Source organism: Neovison vison, chromosome 1 (genome assembly GCF_020171115.1).
Source record: "Neovison vison isolate M4711 chromosome 1, ASM_NN_V1, whole genome shotgun sequence".
NCBI classification, from domain to species: domain Eukaryota; kingdom Metazoa; phylum Chordata; class Mammalia; order Carnivora; family Mustelidae; genus Neogale; species Neogale vison.
The window spans coordinates 64701109-64725648 of record NC_058091.1 but is presented as its reverse complement, the minus strand read 5'-3'; the positions used below and the strand labels follow the sequence as shown (position 1 = coordinate 64725648).

The following is a 24540-nucleotide window of genomic DNA, read 5'->3' as shown; positions in this document are numbered from 1 at the left end:
ATCACGTTACCTGATTTCAAGCTTTACTACAAAGCTGTGATCACCAAGTCAGCATGGTACTGGCATGAAAACAGACACATAGACCAGTGGAACAGAGTAGAGAGCCCAGATATGGACCCTCAACTCTATGGTCAATTAATCTTCGACAAAACAGGAAAAAATATACGGTCAAAAAAAGACAGCTTCTTCAATAAATGGTGCTAGGAAAACTGGACAGCTATATGTAGAAGAATGAAACTCAACTATTCTCTTACACCGTACACAAAGATAAACTCAAAATGGATAAAAGACCTCAATGTGAGACCGGAATCCATCAGAATCCTGGAGGAGAACATAGGCAGTAACCTCTTCGATATCAGCCACAGTAACTTCTTTCAAGATATGTCTCCAAAGGCAAAGGAAACAAAAGTGAAGATGAACTTTTGGGACTTCATCAAGATCAAAAGCTTCTGTACAGCAAAGTAAACAGTCAACAAAACAAAGAGGCAACCCACAGAATGGGAGAAGATATTTGCAAATGACAGTACAGACAAAAGGTTGATATCCAGGATAGATAAAGAACTCCTCAAACTCAACACACACAAAAGAGACAATCATATAAAAAAATGGGCAGAAGATATGAACAGACACTTCTCCAATGAAGACATACAAATGGCTATCAGACACATGAAAAAATGTTCATCATCACTAGCCCTCAGGGAGATTCAAATCAAAACCACATTGAGATACCACCTTACACCAGTTAGAATGGCCAAAATTAGCAAGACAGGAAACAATATGTGTTGGAGAGGATGTGAAGAAAGGGGAACTCTCTTACACTGTTGTTGGGAATGCAAGTTGGTGCAGCCACTTTGGAAAACAGTGTGGCGATTCCTCAAGAAATTAAAAATAGAGCTTCCCTATGACCCTGCAATTGCACTACTGGGTATTTACCCCAAAGATACAGATGTAGTGAAAAGAAGGACCATCTGTACCCCAATGTTTATAGCAGCAATGGCCACGGTTGCCAAACTGTGGAAAGAACCAAGATGCCCTTCAGCAGACGAATGGATAAGGAAGATGTGGTCCATATACACTATGGAGTATTATGCCTCCATCAGAAAGGATGAATACCCAACTTTTGTAGCAACATGGACTGGACTGGAAGAGATTATGCTGAGTGAAATCAGTCAAGCAGAGAGAGTCAATTATCATATGGTTTCACTTATTTGTGGAGCATAACAAATAGCATGGAGGACATGGGGAGATGGAGAGGAGAAGGGAGTTGAGGGAAATTGGAAGGGGAGGTGAACCATGAGAGATTATGGACTCTGAAAAACAATCCGAGGGTTTTGAAGGAGCGGAGGGTGGGAGGTTGGGGGAACCAGGTGGTGGGTATTATAGAGGGCACGGTTTGCATGGAGCACTGGGTGTGGTACAAAAATAATGAATACTGTTACGCTGAAAAGAAATTAAAAAAAAAAAAAAAGAAGAAGAAAAAGAAAATAGTCAACCAAGAAGCCAAACACGATCACCTGAGTAAATTCTTCATCCAATGTGTCAAAACTTTTTTTAAATTTATTTTTATTTTTTCAGTGTTCCAAAATTCATTGTTCATCACCACACTGGGTAGGGACATACCCAGTGCTCCATGCTATATGTGCCCTCCAAAGCTTTTTGAATGCATACCACATAGTGGATCAGCCCCTATATTCCAGAGGCCCACCATCATCACGAGAGACCCACATGCATGAACCAACCCCCATTTGAGGCAGAATGAAACAAGTGCTTTGAGAATATAGAAGAGATAAGTAATTCTCACAGACACAGAAAATCAGAGTCAACTTCTTTCATCCCATATCCTTTATTGTTTGGTCACTCTTATGTTTGTACTCATGTGCCTCATAACAGCAGGGGTGTGGCAAAGGGAAGTTCAGGTGTTAGTCCTCCATTTGCACATGTAATCCCCAGTCCTCCATAAATTTCAGGAGATAGGCTTTGTTTTCTTCTGATGACTCTTCTGGAGCCTGATCCTCATAGAGTCTACACAAGAGGCTTTCTTCTGTGAGCTCCTTATACTCAGGCTGCTCACATCCCTCAGAGTCATGTTCAGAGCCAGAGAAGGACGGTATGCACAGCCTGCCAGTCTGAGGGTCCCAGTCCACCAGTGTGGTGGATGCCTCTTCACCTGGCTCCTCTTCCGCATCCACGTGCTTCGGCAACAGCTGGCCCAAGTCTCGCAGCTGAGGGGCATAGGAATACAGTGGTGTTGGGGAGCCCAGGTCTGCCAAAGCTGCCTGTTGCTCCAAGAACTGTCCTTGAAGGGATGCCTCTTCCTGCAGTCTAAGCTCTTGATCTCCAGTCCCCACACAGATGTCAACAGTTCTTACAGCCTCTTCACATCCAACGGCAGCTTTATCTGTGGCCATTGTTTCACCCAGGGACCCTTGCTGGGTTAGGGACATACCCTTGGAGCTTTCCTCAGAGTCACAGAAAATGTCCATCCAATGTAAAGCATACCCTGAGTTCTTCACCTCCATTTCCTCCTGATGTGGCTCCTGGTCCTCGAGGGGCTCATTCAGGTCCCATACATCGTTGCTTTTCCCCCTTACACTTACATCCTGATGAGAAGTGTTAGAATCCTCCACAATATTGAGGGTGATAAAATTAAGCACAATTTTTTCAGCAGGTACAAAGAATCTTTTGTCAAATTCATTTCCATAAATCAAAATCTATAAAGAGAGAAGAGAATGGTTTTCACCTTTTCACTTGAGAGAGACATGAAAAACAGCTGTTAAGTAGAACTTATACTGTCATCACATAGTTTTAAAAACCTATTCTTACCAACTCATGGAAGTGACAGTTATTCTTGGAATAAACAGAAAGCCTCATTCACATGGAGGCAAGAGACCTGAGACACGTACACACAAAGGCTTATGGAAGTGAACAGTAGTCCCTGGCGGGGCGTGGGGTATCCCGTCCAAGGATCAGGGTAGACTGCCCCCTCCCCTAACTGGCCCAGGGAATTCAGGGCACTTATTCAATTTCTTGAGCCTCAGTTTTTAATTGTGTAAAATCAGAATTTCTGCCACATGAGAAGTGGCAAGGGCTGAGGGCAAGAGTTTGGAAATTGCTTTGTTAATTACTGTTGACCATGTATTTGTCAACTAGCAGTGGTTTCCCGGACTCCCAGGCCTTGCTGGGATACACCCTACCCTGGACATGAAATGTGGATGGGCATGCAAACTGGATGCAAAGAGGGAAGGAGGCTCATGAGTAGGGATGGTTTCCCTTACTTCCCCCATAGCTATCTAATCTCACTGTAATGAGGCCAAAAAGGGAAATCCATCTGCCTGTTTATGGCTGATAGAGAAACTCTAAATCATGTCAGGTTTGAGATTAACATGGTGCTGGGTATATGTGGAAGGTGTCTTTTGCGATGTCCAGTCATGACTTAAGTGTGAATCCTCATTGTGCACCCCGTGAAGTGAGTTCATTTAACATTAACATTCCTCAGCCTCATTCTTTTATAACATTTCAGTTTCAGAAAGTCACATATGCTTAATTCTCCTGTGAATGTTTCTCCCAGGAATGTCTCCCTGTGCCATTAGGAACCTACCTCTAATGTCTAAAAGCAGGCAAAATGAGAGAAACATTTAAAACTGAACTAACAGGAATACCTTACGCATCATCATATATATGTGAATATATATTTTAATACTTTGCAAATAAATCACTCTTATTGTTAAAATATGCCCAGCCCTTCTAAACCCTCCAGACGCATATTTTTTCCTTCTTAATATTTTCTTGCTGTCCTTGCTCTGAATGCTTGTCCTGGCCATTTCCCTCCTAAATGTACTCCGCATTCCATGCCAGTCTCAAGCTCTACATCCCATTCTCCTCTTTCAGACGCTTCCTTTCTTGCCCTGGACAACTGGCACAGTCTTCTAGCTCCTTTTATTGCTTCTAGTCTTACTCCCTCCAGCAGTGTACTAGACCCACTATCTAACTGGATTTAAACACGATATTGACCTCAACACTGCCTATTCAAAACCCCATAGAGGTTTCTCCTAGCCAAGACAATATAAAGCCCAAACTGCTTGAATAACACCCGATTCTTCTGTTACCTGGCCCTCACACCCACTCTCTGATCTTACTTCAGTAACTCCTCTTCAGCAACCTGTGGTCCAGCAATATCACGTGGTTTTCCAAACATCTACGCACCTTGGCCCTTCTGGGTTTTCTGCCAGAAGTATGTGCTCTAACTCCTTCTCCCCTTTCCTAATCATGGCCAGATGTAAAACATCTACTGGTCCCCTACTCAGGGTTTCCATGCTCTCCCTGTAACTCTCTGTACATCTATTATCCTAACTGTCTGCTTTCATCGTAACCTTTAAGTATTGTTTTGAAATTCCCATTCCCAACTTAACTTGAACCTCCGGAAGGGCATGGATCTGACTTAAATTTATTTGTGTACCTCACGACCTAGTCTAATCTGCTCATGACATGTGAAATCTTTGTCAAAGCTGAGGAATCCCTTTGCTACTAGAGACTAGTAGCAAAAGTGTTTTCTTATTCATCCACTCTTTAAACCCGCGCTGCCTGTAAAAGGGAGCTGTGTCTGCTCTAGAGCTTCCTTTTGTACTAGCCTGGAAGGGAGGGTTTATGATCATTCCTGCCACACTGAGCACTCACCAAATTTGCTGGGTGTTTCTCTTCGCCAACATGGATATATCTGTACATGGAGTAGCCCATCACAGAAAAAAGAAACACTGTGACAGATATGGGCAAAACATACCAGAAGATGATTTTAACCTTCACTGCTGATGTTTGGTCTGTTAAAAAGAGAGAGAGAGAGAGAGAGAGAGAGAGAGAGGGGGAGAGAAATAGAGCGTTGTGATTCAGTGTGGTGGTAGGAAAACATTGGTAATGTCAGGAGACTTTGGGTTGATTACTTACAATTAGGAGCTCAGTTTTTCATTTATAATTTGAGAAGCTTGAAGGAAAAGTGATAAGGGGTCTCAGAATTCTTACTCTCTGACAAGAGCTCTTCTTCAGGACTTATCTGGACTTGTCGCAAACCTTACAGTGTGGATGCATCACCAACCCAATCAGCAGATATTCCAAAATTTTTGTCTCACCGTGAGATTCATGCAGGTTCTTATATTTGAAGCTAAGTGTGTCTATTATTCCAGCAACTTACACACTTTAAACCAAGCAACAGAACCCTCTTGATAAGATCCTATTAAGCTTCCCTCACTTTTCCATACTGTCATTTAACTCAACCATTTCCAAATATTCAGTAGAAATCAGGAATGTGCGGCGTCACCTTCTGTGTGGCTAACAGAACCATCTCTGAGTGCGTTGGCTAGACTTTCTGGGTAGGTCTGGAGCTTGGGATGTGTGTAGGAAATGGCTGAGCTGGTGTTGCTGAGAATGGCAGTGACTCCCCTCCAGGTCCTGTTGTACTGTGGGTTCATGACAAGTAAAAGTCCATAGAAGAATGAAAAGACTTGGTGAACAGCTTTTAAGAAAGCAGTGCTGGCCCTCCATTCATGAGACTATACAGTTGTGAATAGGACTCATGTGACTGATTTATATTTGTTGGGCTCCTCTAGGATACTGGAAGTTGTAATGGTTAATTATCTGTGCCGATTGGCTAGGCCATGGTACTCAGATATTCGGCAAAACATGATTCTAGATGTTCCTGAAAGGCATTTTTCGATGAGATTATCATTTAAATGAATGGACTTGAGTAATGCACATTACTCTTTATAATATGGGTGGCCTTGTCTAATCAGTTGATAGCTTTAGTAGAAAAAATGGTGACCACCTTGAGAAAGAGATTTCTGCCAGCAGATAACCTTCAGAAAAGAAGTGTAGCATCAACTCTTCCTTGGAACCCAGCCTGCTGGGCTGCCCAACAGATTTTGAGCTCACCAGCCTCCACAGTCATGTGAGGCATCTGCTTAAAATAAATCTTTCTGTCTTTCTACATATGTAATATGTTGGTTCTGTTCTCTGGAGAACCCTGACTAATACAGCAGTAGAAAAAGAGGTTTAGTGCACATAGCAAAAATTCTAGTATATTCCCTACATACTGATGAATTCAGTGAGTGTCATGGGAGCTCTTTCATCTGTACAGTTGTTTGGATACTCTTGATGCCTAGGCCTGAGACAGAGCAATGTCACTCTCCAAATAGCTATCTAGTGAAAGAGGGGAAACAGAAGTGTCATGGACAATGAGGGAGGTCAACAAGAGCCAGTGAGAGAAGTATAGGTACAGGGCTCCAAGAGCAGCCTCTTCCACCCCAAACCACTCCCAAGAACCTGTCATCAGGTTCTACAGGGAAAGGTGGCAAAGCACAATGCAGGTGGTACAGGTGGCCAACATCACTGACTGCACATGAGGCCACGATGCAGCCTAGTCCTCTGAATGCAAACTCCGGTCTCTGGGATGAACTTGCCCTACTTAAAACATGCCATGACAACAATGACCAATGACACTCAGTATATAGCAGAACATGTTTGCACAATAAACCTAATGAACTGTAATTGTATTTTAGTACCAGGGGATTATGGAGAGCAGAAGTATTTCTCGAAGATGGTCCCAAAAGAGGTGGTCCAGCTGGGCTATCAAGGAAAAGGTCAGAACCCAAAAAGATATGTCCTTATTTTGTCACCTCTCCTAGACTAGTGAGAAAGTTGGCTGCATCTCTTACCGGGAAGTATTTAATGGAATCCGTATTTGAGTTGCTTTCAGTCTGCCAACTGCTTAAATGTTCTCCACTGGAAATTCATTCCTACCACTTGACCACTGATCAAGCTGTAAACAGAGCACTTTTTCCAAATACAGAAACGATTTCTTCAGTCTGCTTTGTTTTGCCTTTTGCTTGCTCTGCATTTCAGTTTTATTTGACATGTGGCAGAGAACCCTTCATTTTAGAGGAAGGTATGAAAGGACAGAGATTCAAAAATATAGCTTTTCATGTTTGAAAATCACAAAATCCCCTTTGGATTCCTTAGGACAGTTTCAACTTGTGTTCTGTGCTCTGTGCTCTGTGCAGCGTGAGGAAAGCAGGGCTCCTGTCACCATGGCCATCCTATAGCTGGTGATGGAACCAGGCTTGGGGATGCGGGGTGGCATTTGTCCTGGGCCAGAGGGTTTGGAAGAGGGAGATGGAAGAATAATGGATGAGGGGCCATTCGAGGAAGGTCAACTTTAGGGTTAATTTTCAATATTCAGGTTTTGAGTGGAAAGTCCTCTGACCCTTGGGGAAGCACAAATACACAAATGCCAAGCTCCTAACCCTATGTCTCCTAACAGGAATGAGTCTCTTCAGCCAAACTCAGAAAACATGAGAAGAAGGCAAAAGGAAGGAGAGAGAAGCAATGTAAGTGGGGAAGTAAGTGTGGATTTGCTGATCCCAGATGCTCGTGCAGCCCGTGAGTGATAGCTGAAGGCAGCTTGCAGAGCTGTAATTTGTACTCCCGAGGGTGAGCAAAGCCTGCTGTCTGCAAGTGTTGTTAGAAAAGTGTTTTGTTTCTAGCACTAACATTTGACGTTCTTGAAGACCATAGAACTTCTCTTGACGAAAGGGACTATAATTAAGAAATAAAAAGATGTGTGCAAAATTCTAATTGCATGGAAGATGCTTGTTGGCTGCAGATATCAGAACAGGTGCTGAGAGGTCCTTGAGAAGATGCAAACATGTTCTAATGGTGGCCAAGTTCAACGGCAGAGTCCCAGGCTGCTCAATGCATTTATGGTGATGATTGTTTCTGCCTTTGTCTCAAACTGTTCCTGGTAGGCGTGGATTAACCCAAACCTTGTTTTTTTGTTTTTTTAAAGATTTTATTTATTTATTTGCCAGAGAGAGAGCACAAGCAGGCAGAGTGGCAGCAGAGGCAGAGGGAGAAGCAGGCTCCCCGCCGAGCAAGGAGCCAGATGTGGGACTCTATCCCAGGACGCTGGGATCATGACCTGAGCCAAAGGCAGCCGCTTAACCAATGGAGCCACCCAGGTGTCCCCCAAACCTTGTTTTTTTTTTTTTAAAGACTTTTATTTATTTATTTGATAGACCAAGAGAGATCACAAGTAGGCAGAGAGGCAGGCAGAGAGAGAGGGGGAAGCAGGCTCCTCGCTGAGCAGAGAGCCCGATGTGGGGCTCGATCCCAGGACCCTGAGATCATGACCTGAGCTGAAGGCAGAGGCCTAAACCACTGAGCCACCCAGGCGTCCCCCAAACCTTGCTTTTAACTGCCACACTTCTCCTAGCTTCCTTAGAGTTTCCTCCGCAGACCAGCTGAGACTTTTTCAGCTTACCTTTCAAAGTATGGACACACAGCTTCTCAGAAGGCCGAGCGAGGCGAGGAGGCCCTGGGACGAAGGACTCCACGTGGACGCAGTACAGAGTGTCTGGCTCCAGCCAGCTCAGCACCAGCGTGTGGTTGGTCACATACTGGGACCACTAGGGCATGGGATAGCAAACAGCAGTTAGAGCCACGGAATTCCAGTACCACCCAGACAGACAGCTCTAGAAGGAGGTAGAACAATGAGATACCACTAAATCCTTCTTTATTGTTGCAAGCTGGGCTTTTTTTTTTTATTAAGTTTTATTTAAATTTAATTTAGTTAACATATACTGTCATGCATTTTTAAAAATTTAAGTAGAATTATGAACATCTTTCCATATTAATAAGTGGATATTTGAGTTAAGATTTTTAATTTTTTTTCCCCTAACAACAGCTTTAAAATAGCCTTTTCCTTTAGCTCAGCAGAGCATGATCAGGAATTGGGACATTCTTGAGACAATTCTAAATAAGAACATAAGGACGGATTTCTTGCTCATCTTGCCCTGTGTCCTTGCTGACATATTTTCTCTCTTGGAGAGTGATTGACAGATGTCATGCAAGTCGAAGCTTTCCATCAGAGTGAGGTGGACAATCGTTCCACACCCAACAGCAACACCAGACCCCACTGATGGAGAGGGTCTGTAAGGGAAATCTGAAGGACATTGTTGAGATGTCTATGTATCAGCTTCCACTATACCTTGCCCAGCATGTCTTTGAATATCACACCTTCCCAGATGCCCTGCCCCTGGGCTGCTCGTTCCAGCACTAGCTGGAGGAAGTGCAGATTCAAGGCCCCTCTTCCATTCCAGGCTCACCGTTCTATTAGATTGAGTATTATATACGGACACATTATACTTCAGATTAGAGTATATCTGTTGCATGGAAAGAGAACTGTCTTCTGGATTTCTCTTCCACTTCTCTGGAGCCGTCAGAACAATGGAAATGGATCTCTCATCTGTCGTCAAAGCGATCCCCGGTGGGCCAATTTGTGCTTAAAGGGGAGGGGAGAGGGAGTTATCATACTCAGATGTAGAAATCACCATGGATAAAACTACAATATAACCCTACTGGAATCAAAGTCTAAAGCCCCCCTCTTAGTTGAGATGACTCAGATTGTTCTCAGGTGAGTCTGAGTTATGCCACATCTTGAAACAAACATTTCATACTCCCTGATACAATAAGAAAACAGAAAATTCAAGTCTTGTATTTACTTGGTGCCTAATCTTATGGGTAAACAGGTGGTAAGTACAACCAAAAGTGTTTACAACACTCCTGTGACTTGAAAAGTTGGTGATAAATAACATTAACATGATTTGATGTGTGGCGGAAATCAGCCATGGAGGAATGAAACAGTGTTAAATAACTTAGAATGGTCTAGAACAGAGGTTTGCAGACTTTTGCTATAAGGTTCAGACAAGAAGTACTTTAGGCTTTACAGGCCATATGATCTCTGCTGTAGCTCTTATTTATGTAAATGTAAAAAGCATTCTTAGCTCTCAGTCTGTAGACAAATGGAAAGGGGGCCACGGTGTATTTGATCTGAAGACATAGTTTGCTGAAGTCTGATCTAGAAGGGCACCACTGGAGAGATTCTGGCTCCAGTGAGAAGCTCTTGTAAAGTTCATTATGGCAGCTCTGAGTGGGTGCTCTAGGGCTGAATCAGCCACAGAACAAGGGATGCAAATATGAAAGAAGCAAACATCAGAAAGATGTTGCCTGAATTCTGAGTTACACCTAGAAATACGTCATCACATTACCATGTTCAGAACAAGAAGACACTTAATTTGACAATGAGCAAAACCAGTCATTTTCATGATGAAACTCTGAGATGCAGAGAGGTGGGGCACCATGGGCTGATCACCCAGCAGCTGAGGGACGGAGCACAGAACAGAGTGCCCAGAGCCCTGGCCTCCTAGGAAGGCTGTCTGTGAGGCTGATACTGTACACTCAATGGACAGAAGAACTGGTTATTATTGGAGTTTACAGTGTGTTACTTACTTTCTAAGAATGGATAGAATCGTCCAGTTTCTGCCCATTTGGAACAATTCGTTTCCCAAATGGCCTTAACTTTGGCATAATATTGGTGTTCGTAATCAGAAGTTTCCACAGAGAGATCACAGCAGGTCCTACTGATATTTCTGCATTCGGATTTATTCAGCCACTTCTTTTGCCCATATCTGCTGAGAAAGAAACTGAATTAATAACAAGGTGCCCTCTGTGCTTTCCAATAGGAAAAAAAAAACAGTTATTACACAAAACTCAGTGGAAGTTCAGACCTTCACTGCGGAACAACAAAAGTACCTGTCACTGAGATAAAAAAGAATCCACATTTGCTGCTGGCAATTTTTTTCATTACCGCTCAGGAGCATGAGTCAGAGTTTCTGCAATCACCTCTCTTTTCTGTGAATTATAAGGTGGATAGTACATTTTGAAAGCCTGTATTTTTTTTATTCTTGGTCTACAGTAAAATTTTTACATATCATATGATCAATTCTTCTAGTAATTATCTATGTATGATTTTAGTGCACTATGCCTATGATGGTCAATTTGATGGGCTATTTTTTTTTAAAGATTTTTATTTATTTATTTGACAGACAGATCACAAGTAGACAGAGAGGCATGCAGAGAGAGACAGAGAGAGAGAGGAGGAAGCAGGCTCCCCACCCCCACCCCCCAAGCAGAGAGCCCCATGCGGAGCCTGATCCCAGGAACCTGATCCCAGGACCCTGAGATCATGACCCGAGCAGAAGGCAGAGGCTTTAACCCACTGAGCCACCCAGGTGCCCCTGACGGGCTATTTTTAAGAAATACTAGCCATTTTTTTCTTGGAAGAAAAAATACCTTGACATTCTCATAAATTTAATATCTATTTTCCATGAAGAGTCTAGAGAAAATTGGTTAGGGTAGAATGCATGCCAACTGTAGCATGTAGTGATAGTGATGATATTGACTCCGTTGTTGATACTGATTTCTTCTTTCCTTTATTAAAGACACACACCCCTAGCAGGTAGAGAAGGGAAAATATTTTTAACAATTTTCAGATGGGAAACACTGAGGTATAGAGAGTTGAAGTGCCACCGGCTGAGCCTGTGAGAGAGGGTTGCGTGGGAGGCTAGGAAGACATTAAAGCAGGTGTGCAGGGGTTTTGGAAAGCTAACAGGTGTAGCATGGAGAATGCAGAGAGGTAGGGGTGGCAGTCCTGGAGCACTTGGAGAGATACTATGGTGGTCCAGCTGGGAAGATGTCGGTGGCTTGAACAAGGACGGTGGTAGTAGAACAAATGACAAGTCAAAAGGAAGAACTATTAGGGGAAACAGAACTTGGTGACTGAGTGGAGGTAAGAGATGAAGGAGATGAAGGTGTTCAGGATGGTGTCTCTTTCTGTCTGGGATAGTGGTAATGTTTCCCAAGAGAAGGAATATCGAGGAGTATGTCTGGGAAATGGGGTGAAGAGGGGAGGAAGGAAAGGTAACAAGTTCAGTTTTTTGCACGTTGAGCCTCAGGTATGTGAAAGACATCCAGCTGCATGGATGCCCAGTGGGCCCTGAGGCTCAGGAAAGAGGGCTGAGTGGGAGGCAGTGATTTTGAAATCAAGGGCACAAAACTGTTCATTGAAGGCTTAGGTATGAATGAAATGATCCTGGAGCCAGAGCAAAGCTTAGCATAAAATTCCAGGATCATCAAGATTTAAAGGTTGGTTGCAAAGTACAGTTATAAATAGCAATTAAAGGGGCACCTGGGGTTCTCATTCAGTTGAGCATCTGACTCTTGGTGTCAGCTCAGGTCTTGATCTCAGGGTTCTGAGTTCAAGCCTTGTACTGGCTCCTCACTAGGAATGGAGCCTACCTAGAAAATAAAAAAGAAAAGAAATGGCAGCTAGAGTGGGAGTAGGAGAAGCAAGCATCACGTAAGGCAAGAGCATGTCTTGAGAATGAGAAAATGTGGACTTTATCAAGTATTATTCAAGCTTAAGGGTATCTTCTCCTTTCAGAATATTCTGAAGGCTACTGTCTCCTGCTTCGTAGGTACTATACCTGCCCGAAGACGTTAGAAATTCAGTTAAGACCTTGTCGACCAACTTCTCCAGGAAGCAGTCCCCATTGCCTAAGGGCTTTCAAACATTTTTTGTCTGTGAGCTGAAAGACGTAATCCATTTTACCTTGTGACCCAGCTCACAGAAACATATATATATATATATATATATATATATATATATTTCATATTAAAACAAAGGTTTCACAAGATTCTATTTAAACTGTAGTGCATGCCAATTCAGTTATTTTCCACTCCAGTCTACTTCACACCATTCCAGTCCTTTCCATTGAAAATAATGCTAGCTATGTCCATCAAAACTGATTTCATGGTCCAACAACAGGTCCTGACTTAGGGTTTGGAAAATACTACCATCACCCATTGGATCCTCTCTTCTTCACTTTCCTCACTCCTGCCAGGGGCAGGGCAGCTTCCCATGACAGAGGTTGATGGAGGAGAAAATACACTTTACTGGATTCTGAGCCACTTTCCATAGCTTGTGCCAAAGCTTGTGTTTTCCATAGTGCACTATATATTCTCTGCACTAAATTCTCTTGGCAGGTTGAATTTAAACTATTGTTAAAATGTCATCTTTTACTTGGAAACAAACTTCACTCCAAAGTGTAAAATCATAATATGTAAGTTGCCCAAGGTTACCTGGCTAGGATGACAGCCTGGCCGCAAACCAAGGACTGTTTGGCCTTGGAGCTGAGCTTGGAGCCCTGTCAGTGAGAGACACTGCTCTGTATTTCTGTCCATCTTGGACGTGCACAAGCATGTCAGACCTCTGACATGGAGAGTTTCTTTATTTATTTTGGAAATTTGTACCGTCTAAGTTATTTGCTCTCACAGAGCAGGGATCACTCTATTTTTTTGTTTTCCTTTTCAGAATCAAATACAAAAAGGACATTGCAGACTCTTTGCTTCACTTAATGGAAAAAGAGGCCAGGGCACACTCAACAACCGCTTCCTCTTTGTAGAGTGATGTCTCCTTTCCTAAAACACCAGCTTCCAGAGAAACTCTTCAAAAACAAAAATGAGGCTCTAGATAAGTGAGTTCATTGTGAATAGCTGTTGAAGTATTTCCCTGCCTTAGAGGTCAGAATATCTTCTTCATAGAGAAAAATGACTTTGTTCTTTTTGTTGTGGCTAATAGGGTACTTTTTTTTTTTTTCTTTAACTCAGAAAATCAGAGATGTGTAATCAACAGAGAAGGAAGTCACTCTAAAACCCATTTGCCTAAAACATTTGGCATACATGATTCTGGACATCTCATTATGCTTCTCTATTCACCCAGGGATGACTAGTTGGCTGCATATACAGACAGTAACTAGATTATACCATACATATGGTTTTAATCAAGGTTGCAAATTTAGCCTGATTTGAAGTTTATTTAAGATTTATTTATTTATTTATTGAGTGCAAGTTGGGAGAGAGAAAATCCCAAGCAGACTCCACGCTGAGCTCAGAACCCACCCCCAGGCTCAATCCCAGGACCCTGAGATCATGACTGAGGCCAAAATCAAGAGTAGGATGCTAACCAACTCAGTCACCTAGATGCCCTCTGATTTGAACTTCAACAGAAAAAGAAATTGAAGTGAGATTAAAGGAATTGTTGTAGTTTAAGTGTTTCATCATCACGAGATAGTTGTTTCTAAAAGATCTTTTCAAGTAAGAAAACGATTCATGAAAAATATTGAAAGTTTTGTTATCAAGGTGATGAAATATTTTCATTTTAGATCACATTTAATGGCTTCTTGCTATGAAACTCAGTACACTTATAGATATTCCCCACCTTCTAATTTGTTATATCATTGTTTAGCTTTCAAACATTTATAAGAAATTCCGATAACCCCATTCCTCATCAATACTTAGTCTCAGTTCTTCACTTAGATAGTCTCAGTGCATGTACCAGTCTTTTCACAATGACAATTAATCTTGTCAGTACTAAGTTCTTCCTTCATCTTTACCTCTGTCAGCTGGATATCATCTTAGTTAGTGGTTTTCTCCCCCTCAAGTAGATCTCACGGGAGTGCTCTCCTGACATCTCACTTGCTTGAAAATATGTCTATTGAAATTTGGTAAGCATTTAGATCACACCTATTTTTTCCCTCAGAGAATGTGTCACTTTTTTCTGTTGAGTGTCGGCAGACAGAAATCATCCCCCTACCCCTGCGTCCCTTGAGCACCCTGCTCTTGCTATGACAGTCATAAAGTACTTCCTCTTCCTAAAGTTCAATAACCTCACCAGGATAGGTTTTCCTATTGTTTTTATTACATTTTCCTAGATTGAGCATGTACTCATTATGCACAACTCCAGACATTCTCACTTGTTCAATTACTATCAGTTAGCCATAGAGTTTTCATCTCTATATAGCATTTTTATTTTCCAACTCTTCCCTAAGCTCTGCCGCCTGCTTAAAAATTCTTCCCCTTGTCTTAGAATCTTTTCTTTAACTTCTTGCTTGCTTTCTTTTTCTCTCCCCTCCCTCCCTTCTTTCCTTCTTCCTTTCTTCCTTTTTTCCTTCCTTCCTCCCTCCCTCTCTCTCTTTGGATTTACCATTAGAGATCATGTTGTATACAAACTCAAACTACGAATAGTTATTTGTCTGAATTTTTTTCCTGGTTCCATGAGAAAGCTTTTAAGGAACTTTTCACTTGTGTATGTGTGTATGTTTGTCTTTCTTCCTTCTGGTAATAATGGAGAGGGGCTATGCCAGATTCTTTGGGCAAATGGGTATAGGACAGAGGGTATGTCACACACTTGCTCTCCAAATCATATTATTCCTTTTTCTGGAAGGCCTGCCCACCCTCACAATTGGCAACTGCTGGAGGCTGATGTGCTATAAGACACATTAGTAAAGTCGTAGTCCCCCTTGGGTGCCTCCCAGCCATCATCATCTTCCCTCCCTCCTGCACCCACCTCACCGGGGCTACTGGGCCTTTACAGTGAAAGTGTCACTTGAACATGACTTCTCTTTCAGCTCCTCCTTCTCTGACATTCCGTGGCTCCAAACTGGGGCTCATGGGGACATTTCCTCAATTTCTAGTGGCAGAAGACCTTAGGTTGTTAGGTATACCTTTTAATACTATGACATTTATTCTTGTAGAATTATTTTCTACTGTTGGAGTTTAAGAAAGTATAGATTCATTTTCAGTTTTGGTAGTTGTTTCCCTTCAGACTTCACAGTATTTCATTTGTACACTCCATGGCTTGTGGCTTGAGGTTTGGCCATTTCCTTGGTTTCCTTGAACATGGGCCTCATCTATACGTTTTGCATTCTTTCTTGCTTGCAATGAATTTTTAAAATTTGTGTTATTTTAGTCACCATAAAAATAGATAATTAGTTATTGATGCAGTGTTCCAAGATTCATTATTGATGTATAATGAGTTTTGGGGGACAGGTGAAATGTGGAAATGTCCATTCACTATCTTCAATAGGAAGAGCTAATGGCACAGTAACCTGCACTCAGTTTCACTTAAAAATGTCTGTAATTCCAATTAAGTTTAGACATTTCAGAGACAATGGATTTCCTTGTCTTCTCAGCCACAGAATAACATTTTGACCAACTTCTCCCCACTTAACATACCTTTCCCTCACCTAAGCCCCCAATGCTTCTGTCTTCACCAAGAAATGGTTTTCTAATTTAATCTCACAGAACAGTCCAAGAAAACTTAGCAGGGAATACTGAAAAATTTTCTTTTTTCCATTTAGTACAGTAGATGGTTTATCTTTGCACAGTTACTGGGTGTCTGAATTTTGGGTTTATAAACCAGCCCGAAGCAAAAGAACCAACTTACATGAAATACTGCACAGTGTAAGTAACTTCAGTTCCTTGTAGGCCCTCTGGTGGGCTCCACTGTAGGATATTCCTCATATTTATGGATAAGAAGGTGATATTTGTAGGCTTGGGTAAACCACCAGAGATGCAGAGAACTGAAAAAGGAGTAGAGAAGAAATAAGGTCTTAATGGAGAAAAAGGAAAACAAAACCCCTGTGGTAGTTGGTCTTCAGACACGGCCTTAATTAGCCGCACCTTCCAGTACTTATGTCCTATTTCCTCCTAAACCAGAGCTGACTCGATGACTTAACCAATGGAATGTGGCAGAACTAACTGTAGGACTAAGTCTTTAGAAGGTCTAGCATTTTCTACTTTTGCCCTTTTGGAAGTCCTCAGCTGCCATGTAAAAAGCTGGGCCACTCTACTGGAGGCCACGCAGAAAGGGAAATGTTCAGCTGTCCTAGCGGAGCCAAGCTTTCCAACCAGGAGGCCAGAAAGAAGGCACCCTGGACCCTCCAGCCCCATCTGCCGTAGACTGAAACTGCATGAGAGACTCCAGATGAGACCAGAGGAAGAACCATACAGTGGAGCCCCCATTAACCCTCAGATTTGTAACAGATAATAAAGTGATTGTTTTAAACCATTTGTGGGTAGTTGGTTAATGCACCAGCTATTAGCAGAAACAATTCCCTTACCAGATACAGAAATAAAATTTAGGATAAATGGCCCCGAAATGCTCAAGTTTTAGAGATTGGCAATAGGTTAGCTTTGCTAAAGCATATAATAAAGCAATAATTAGAAAAGAAACCACTGAAAGATGACAACATATTTAATTAAATGCTGATATGGTCATATAATTGTGCTCTAAGAAAACTGTATCCTAGAGGTTTAATTTGTAGAAATCTTCTGTTGAGAAATGCTAAAGAATTGAGACACTACCAACAAATGAGAAAAAGACAAAAGGAAAGTGGAGGACAGTTTCTTATAAAAGAAAACAAAGATGATCCTTGAATTAAAATAAATTTTAAAAATCACTGGTAACATGTAAGAACCAAAGTGTTAACTTAAAATATTGGAGAGACCACAAAGCCCTGGGTTATAAACAATCAGATTTTACGAAGGACACATCTCATCCTAAATACACATATTTTAGTCAATGAACTTGGAAAATAACAAATTTTGATACTGCAAACCAAACTTAGGAAATGAAATTTAGCTAAGTCACTGAAGACTGGTCTAATTTGAGCTACAGTCCCATAATTCTTGTGTAAATTGGCTGGGGCTAATGTCGGAGAAAGAAGTTAGTTTTATCCTTGGGGTAATCCCTGGCTAAGATTAGCTCTATATGATCTATTGTAATTCCACAAACCAAATGAAAAGAGAGAAAAAAGTTCTTTGCTTTAGAATTAAACTTTGTAACTGCAACCCTAAAATTCTAAGCCAAAAGATCTTTCACATGCAGCAGAGTAACCAAAATATAGGTGGCTGAGTGTGTTTTTAAGTGTGTGTGCATACGCTATATTTGTAATGGCTCCTACTTTCAACTTGATCATCTTTTTAAAATATCTCAGTTTCATTTTTAAGAAGAAAGTTAAATAAGGAGAAGCACTATCAGCTGATCACTGTATGGGTATATGTCTAGTAGGGGCAGAGAGATCTCAAAAGGATACAACTTGCCCAATGTCTGTCTCGATTTTTATCCCTCTAACTCTTTGGAACCATTGTATATCAAGGGTATTAGTCTTTTTTTCTGGAGATCATATGCCATGAATAATTATCAGTGATTTAATACTGCTCTGTGCTATCAATAAGTTCTGATTTTTTTTTTAAATTTATTTGACAGACAGAAATCACAAGTAAGCAGAGAGGCAGGTAGAGAGAGAGGGGGAGGCAGGCTCCCTGCTGAGCAGAGACACACACCCCCTCCCCCGATGTGGGGCTCCATCCCAGGACCCTGGGGTCATGACTTGAGCAAGGCGGAGGCTTTAACCCACTGAGCTACCCAGGTACCCCAAGTTCTGATTTTTAATAAGAGCTTTGAGGATGAAACTGAGAACATGGGGCAGAGTCAGTCCCATGAATCATCTTGTTTTCCAACTCTTCAAAAGTAAGCAACACTTTTAACATAACAAGTTCCAAGGGTCTTTCAGATCTAAAATGTGTGGTCTCCATGTTCTTATGACATGTGCATGTGAAGAATGGTTAGCATCTTGTAAGAATGAAAATTAAAATAGACTGTGTATTATAATATCACAGATGGAAGATATTACCAAAATTTATTAGCTCCATAGAACTAACTGATCAGAAACTGGAACATTCCAACGTATGGCAACTTAAGTTTGGAGATCTAAAACACAAGTTATGTTAGATATTAGAGTCCAGACATAGGTTCCAATGTTTAATCTATATAAATCTTTATCTTCAACAACTCTGATTTCTGCTCCTTTTTAAAGAAGATTTTATTTATTTATTTATTTGAGAGACAGAAAGAGAGCACGAGAGTGCGCTCAGTGAGGAGGAAGAGAGGGGAGAGAGAGGGAGGAGGGGAAAGAATTTCAAGCTGACTCTGCACTGAGGGTAGAACCTGATGGGGGTGGGGGATCTGTCTCTAGAGGCTGAGACCATGACCTGGGCTGAAACCAAGAGTAGGTTGCTTAACCACCTGAGCCACCCAGGTTCCCCTTCTGCTTATCTTTTAATGTAAGTAAACTGACAGAATTTTCAAGATGCCTAAAACATACCCAAAACAGTTTTAATAAATAACCTGGAATTAAAAAAAAAAAAGTGTTGCTCATGTTAATGTAATTTAATTTTCTTGGTCATTGTTAAGAGGAAATAAAGCAGTTTTGCTATTCTGAAATGAACCATTCTCTGGAATGTGCTGTCAATCATTAATCTTCATTGGTTCAACCAACATCTTGATTGATGTTTTATAATTGTTTAAATGATCCTCTAGAATTTCTATGTCACAGTAGTGAATGCACTGAATGCCACTGAATTGTTCACTTTAAAGTGGTCAGTTTTGCCTCATTAAATTATTATTATTTAAAAAAATAAAGTCTATTTTGTCTGATTAAAAAATGCTATTTCAATTATCAAAATAGGTTAAAGAAAATTAATAGTGTGACAATAAACTAAAACATTAAACAGTTTTTTTCTCGTGTCATTCTACTTTCTAAAAAGAAGATATATTTAATTAGAAATGTTGTGAAATGCATATGTACCTCCTCCAAAAGTCTATGTTATGGATAAATCCTATGTATCACCACAGTTTTGGTAGCCAGCCTCCAAGGTGGCCCTCAATAATCTCTTCCTCCTGGCCTTCACAGCCTGTATATCCCCTCACACATTGTGTCTGGATTGCTCTCTATGTTTTAATAGTTTGATTTTACCTTTATAAAAAATGAAAAACCCAGTGAGAAGACTGGGAACTTATTTTCCTTTTAATAGCAAGTGAGGATTGCAGTGACAACTTTTTGGATACAATATTTTAAAAAGATAAATTCTTAGTTAAGCTCGTTGTAAATCCACTGACAAGGACTCAGAGTAGTAAAACCTTTAATAGAATTCCATTAAAAAATGGATATTAGGGTTTGGTACACTATTTCTTTTTCTTTCTTTCTTTTTTTTTAAATATTTTATTTTTATTTATTTGACAGATCACAAGTAGGCAGAGAGGCAGGCAGAGAGAGAGAGAGTGGGGGAAACAGTCTCCCCGCTGAGAGAGAGTAGCAGAGAGCCCGACATGGGGCTCAATCCCAGGGCCCTGGGATCATGACCTGAGCCGAGGCAGAGGCTTTAACCCACTGAGCCACCCAGGCGCCCCTGGTACACTATTTCTGAGGAAAGAATATTCCAGCTTTTAGCCTACAGAGCCTTCATTTCGATTGACATTGTTTATTTGAATACATAGGCAGAAAAGATATCAATTTGGAGTCATTCCCTTGTATCATATTCCTTGTCAAAGTATTATCAAGGAACTGCCCTACCATGAAAAAGGAGGTCACGTTCTGATATCAGCCCATCACTGTCACCCCAGCACACAAAACAGAGCTTATAATGACATGGTCTGCTAGTTTCTGAACCATTTCTTATCAGAGCAAAATTAAGCTACGTAATTACCTTTCTTCCCATCTTGTCTCTATGCATGTATTTCCAGAAATGTATATTCATCATTTTGGGGGGTTCATAGTAGTTTATTTACTTGTATCATTTATAACATTTGTTAATTATGGAATTTTAATAATTTATCTTTGATCAATGGAAAAAGAGGTCCCTTGGCACAGTGAGGTTTGACCTTTCTGCAAAGAAAGTTATATGGACTGTCTGCTAGCTTCAGTTAGTTTTGGTTTCAGTAGGATATCTTTTGGCAATATTAAAAATTATGTTGATTAATCTGAGGGGTTTGAAGTGGCGGGGGGGTGGGAGGCTGGGGTACCAGGTGGTGGGTATTATAGAGGGCACGGCTTGCATGGAGCACTGGGTGTGGTGAAAAAATAATGAATAATGTTTTTCTGAAAATAAATAAATTGGAAAAAAGAAAAAAAAAGAAATATTCAGACAAAACTAAAAAACAAAAACAAAAACAAACTCAAAAAAAATTATGTTGATTATGAGATCCATTCATGACAGGCTAAGAGATTTTGTTTTAATAGTAGATACAGTATGTGAATAAAGTTAATTTGCGGGGCGCCTGGGTGGCTCATTGAGTTAAAACCTCTGCCTTCGGCTCAGGTCCTGGGATCAAGCCCGGTATTGGGTTCTCTGCTCAGCAGGGAGCCTGCTTCCTTCCCTTCTTTCTGCCTCTCTGCCCACTTGTGATCTCTGCCTGTCAAATAAATAAATAAAATCTTTTAAAAAAGTTAATTTGCATAAGAATTTAAACATTGTGAAAACCTTTACATGTTATATTTAGTTGAAGTGAGGCAAATGGCTAGCATATATTGAAATCTGTAGCTAACATTTATTGAATCCTTACCATGTAGCTGACATGATTCTATGCACTTTATACAACTAAATCCTACAATTCCCATAACAGTCCTATGGACGGTATCCCCATTATCATCTCCATTATGCAGATGAGGAAACTGAAGCATGGAGAAGGTGTACAAGTTCACACACCTGTTAAGTGGAGGAGCCGGGTTCAGAACCCGCACTCTTAACCTCCTCACTCACTGGTTACTCTTGCAAACTAATCCGTATCAGAATTTAAACAAAGACAAGACTGATGTAAAAACACCTATTATCCTAGCTATTCATATATAAAACCATTTAAGTACTAATAAATATTAGATATAGATGCCATTGATTTATTTCTTTAGATCCCACCACACCCTGTAGTAGGAGACCATTTTCCTTTCCCTGTCAGAGTTTTGTTTTGTTTTGTTTTTCGGTCCATATCTGATCCTGAAGAATGCAAGTAGGAATTCTATTTTTGCTATGACACAATCTTCAGACAATGTATGGTGACTAGAAAATCAGGGGTTCTTAGAAGGGTGTGTTTGAGTCTATTCTGGTGTCTTTTTCGTTGCTGAGTACAGGTCTTCTGTCAGTCTCGAGCCATAGCAAAACGTAAAGTTGTAGAAATAACATATTTTGCCTTGGCCTTGGGCTTTAGCTCTTTGTCTCCTATACAGAATACACTACAGTCAATTCCATTCATATTGATGAGAAACATCAACTAATATTTGTTAGGTGCTATTATGAGTTGAACTGTGCCCTCCCCAAAAAGATATACTGAAGTTCTAATCCCTAATCTCCAAAATGTTTCCTTATTTAGAAAAAGGGTTGTTGCAAGCATAAGTAGTTAAGATGAACTCAAACTGGACTAAAGAGGACTTCTTGACCCAATATGACTGGTCTCCTTTTAAGATGGCCAGATGGAGACACAGTGACACAGGCAAAATGCTATTTGAAAATGGGGGACTGGATTCCCTACAAGCCAAGGAATGCCTGGGACTCCCAGAAGCTGGAAGAAGCAAGGAAGGAATGCCTGGGACTCCCAGAAGCTGGAAGAAGCAAGGAAGGAGCCATCTCTAGAGCCTTCAGAGGGAGCACAGTCCTGCCAACACCTTGATTTTGTACTTCTAACCTCCAGAACCAAAGAAAATAAATTTCTGTTGTTTTAAGCCACTTATCCTGTGGTACATGGTGAAGGCAGCCACAGGAAGTGAATGTAGGTGCTACTATGTTGCTATCTAGTGGGGAATACAGCTGGGTTCCTGCCCTTCTGTAGTTCCCACACTAGCAGGAAGAGGGACACAGTTAACAAGTAAAATAAACAAACAAACAAACAAACAAACAGGGACTTAGAAATTTGGTGATTAGGCTATGAACAGGAATAAGGTTGGAGGACTGGGTCACAGAACTTACTCAGATAGGGTCTTGGGAGTCAGCTTGGGGTGGGAGGCAGGGTTCCAGGCAAAGACCCCTGAGACAGGGGAAAAAAAATCTCATCCAAAAATACAGTTCCTTGGAACTGTCAAAAGCCCAGTGTATTTGGGGGGGGTGGGGAGTAAGGAAGAGGAGAGTGGCCAAGAAGAATTTGAAGAACCATATAGAACTGGAGTTCCCATCGCTATAAGCCCTGGGAAGGAATTTGGATTCCATCTGAAATTCAGTGGGAAAGTATTGAAGTCCTTTATACAGGGGACACCACAAACCTATCTGTATTTCAAATAGATTGATTCATTACTGAAGGGAGAAAGATTGGGTGCGGGCAGGAATAGAACCGGAGAGACCAGCAAGACCGTAATTACAGCAGTCCTGGTGAGGAAGGCTGGGCTTGGGCCCCGATGCTGGCTGTGGATGTGAAGATGGCTGGGCAGCTCACAGCTCTGTTTTCAAAGGAGAAGCAACAGGCAGACCTCCAAGAGTCTCAGCAACAGAATTCCTACATTAGGAAAGCTAACAGACGAGGATTTATCAAGAAATACTTGTCCTTTTACCTGTTTTGATAATGCAAAGGAGCAATAAAAAAATAGAATTAGCAATTTTTTTAAGGAAAAGAAATAGCACACTTAAACAAAGATAGTTGTTGATAACTAGGATTTTCTTGTGGTTTTTAAATGTTTGTAAAGTTTTTAGGCACTATGTTTCAAATTTGGGAAAACATAATGGAAGACATTCCTGCGTAAACATTTAAATTGAGATAAGTCATTTTTCTAACCTGTCAGTACTGATAAGATAATTTATTCAGCACTGAAGTGAAAATATGTCACACCCACATCGATGTCAGGAGTCATGTGCCAACTTATGAGTAACAAAAGCATTTTTGTTCCCATAGATTTATGGCCTGTAAGTACAGCTCTGATTCTCTGATAGTCCGTCCATTTCATGTCCTAAATCCTAGAGCTGTTGGATTGGCACACAGAGTTTTGTTTCTGGGAGTGCTGTAGGATTACAATTTTAGTTTGGAGCATGAGATTCTTCATGATCTGTTCTGAACTTTCCTTTTGCATTTCTGCCAATTCCACCAGTTCACCAGCCACACCAAATTACCTGTGGTACCCTAACCTGTTCCACTGTTCTGTGCTTTTATGATTTTGGTGCCCTCCTCCTATGGCACCTTTTGGAACTGAAAGAACCCTCATTCCTCCATGTGTGTATCCATTTAATGAATATTGGCTTGGACTATTTTAATGATGTGATGTTGCTATGATGGTATATAAGCTATGCTTGGTCGCCGGTAAAGGATGCGGGGGAGCATTCTTGATGACAGTCATCTGGGTAAGAGCTGGTCTTTGGAGAAAAAATGGAACTCAACAGACCTCAAAAAGGAGTGGGACCTCTGGGCTCATTTTGAGCTTCCCTGACCAGGTATGGGCTTTGAGCAATGGAGGGCTACTTAATGGTACCCCTTGAGTTATGATTATTTAAGATGGCCTCTGGCTTATCAAAGCCGTGAAACATCAGCAAGGAGGTGTCTACTTAATGAACTTCCAAGTAATGATTGGTTAGCTCTATCTGTAAGCCACATCATCCAGATTTGTGCCCACTCTCTGTGTTTATTTTCCTTTTGTAATATCTTGGCCTTTGGGAAAGATTTTCTAGTCCAGCCTCATTTATTATACACCATAAGGAGAAAGTCTTGTCTCCGCACCTGGGTCCTTCTGTTAGGAAAAAAATAGATAAATGACATGGGTAAATTCAAATGGGTAAATCTATGACAACCTCATTGGTGAAATATTATAAAATGTGGCTACTACATTTGTTCCAAGAGTTATGTTGTATAAATACAGATCTCTAGGTGTAGCAAAATGGTAGGGAGCATTTTCCTAGTGGCCTCAAAGCTAATACTACCTCCTCCAAGAATGTTGCAGTTTTAATTATATGCCTGACCCTCAGAGATATTTCCATTTCATTATACTGTGGGGAAAGCTCATGTATAAA

The 24540-nt window shown here is 41.0% G+C and overlaps 1 protein-coding gene across 2 annotated transcripts in view; it reads right to left on the bottom strand.

Annotated features, from left to right (window-relative positions):
- Nucleotides 1–1813: 1813 nt before the first annotated feature.
- IL20RA (interleukin 20 receptor subunit alpha) overlaps nt 1814–24540 on the bottom strand; it is a 37042-nt gene continuing 14315 nt past the window's right edge. For both annotated transcript variants that reach the window (XM_044247997.1, XM_044247988.1), the window contains exons 2-7: nt 16169–16304; nt 10333–10511; nt 9150–9325; nt 8306–8450; nt 4675–4814; nt 1814–2711 (exon numbers count right to left, since the gene is read on the bottom strand). In XM_044247997.1, coding sequence (XP_044103932.1) covers nt 1920–2711; nt 4675–4814; nt 8306–8450; nt 9150–9325; nt 10333–10511; nt 16169–16245 — 1509 coding nt within the window. In that variant the 5' untranslated portion in view covers nt 16246–16304 and the 3' untranslated portion in view covers nt 1814–1919. The remainder of the gene's footprint in view (nt 2712–4674; nt 4815–8305; nt 8451–9149; nt 9326–10332; nt 10512–16168; nt 16305–24540) is intronic.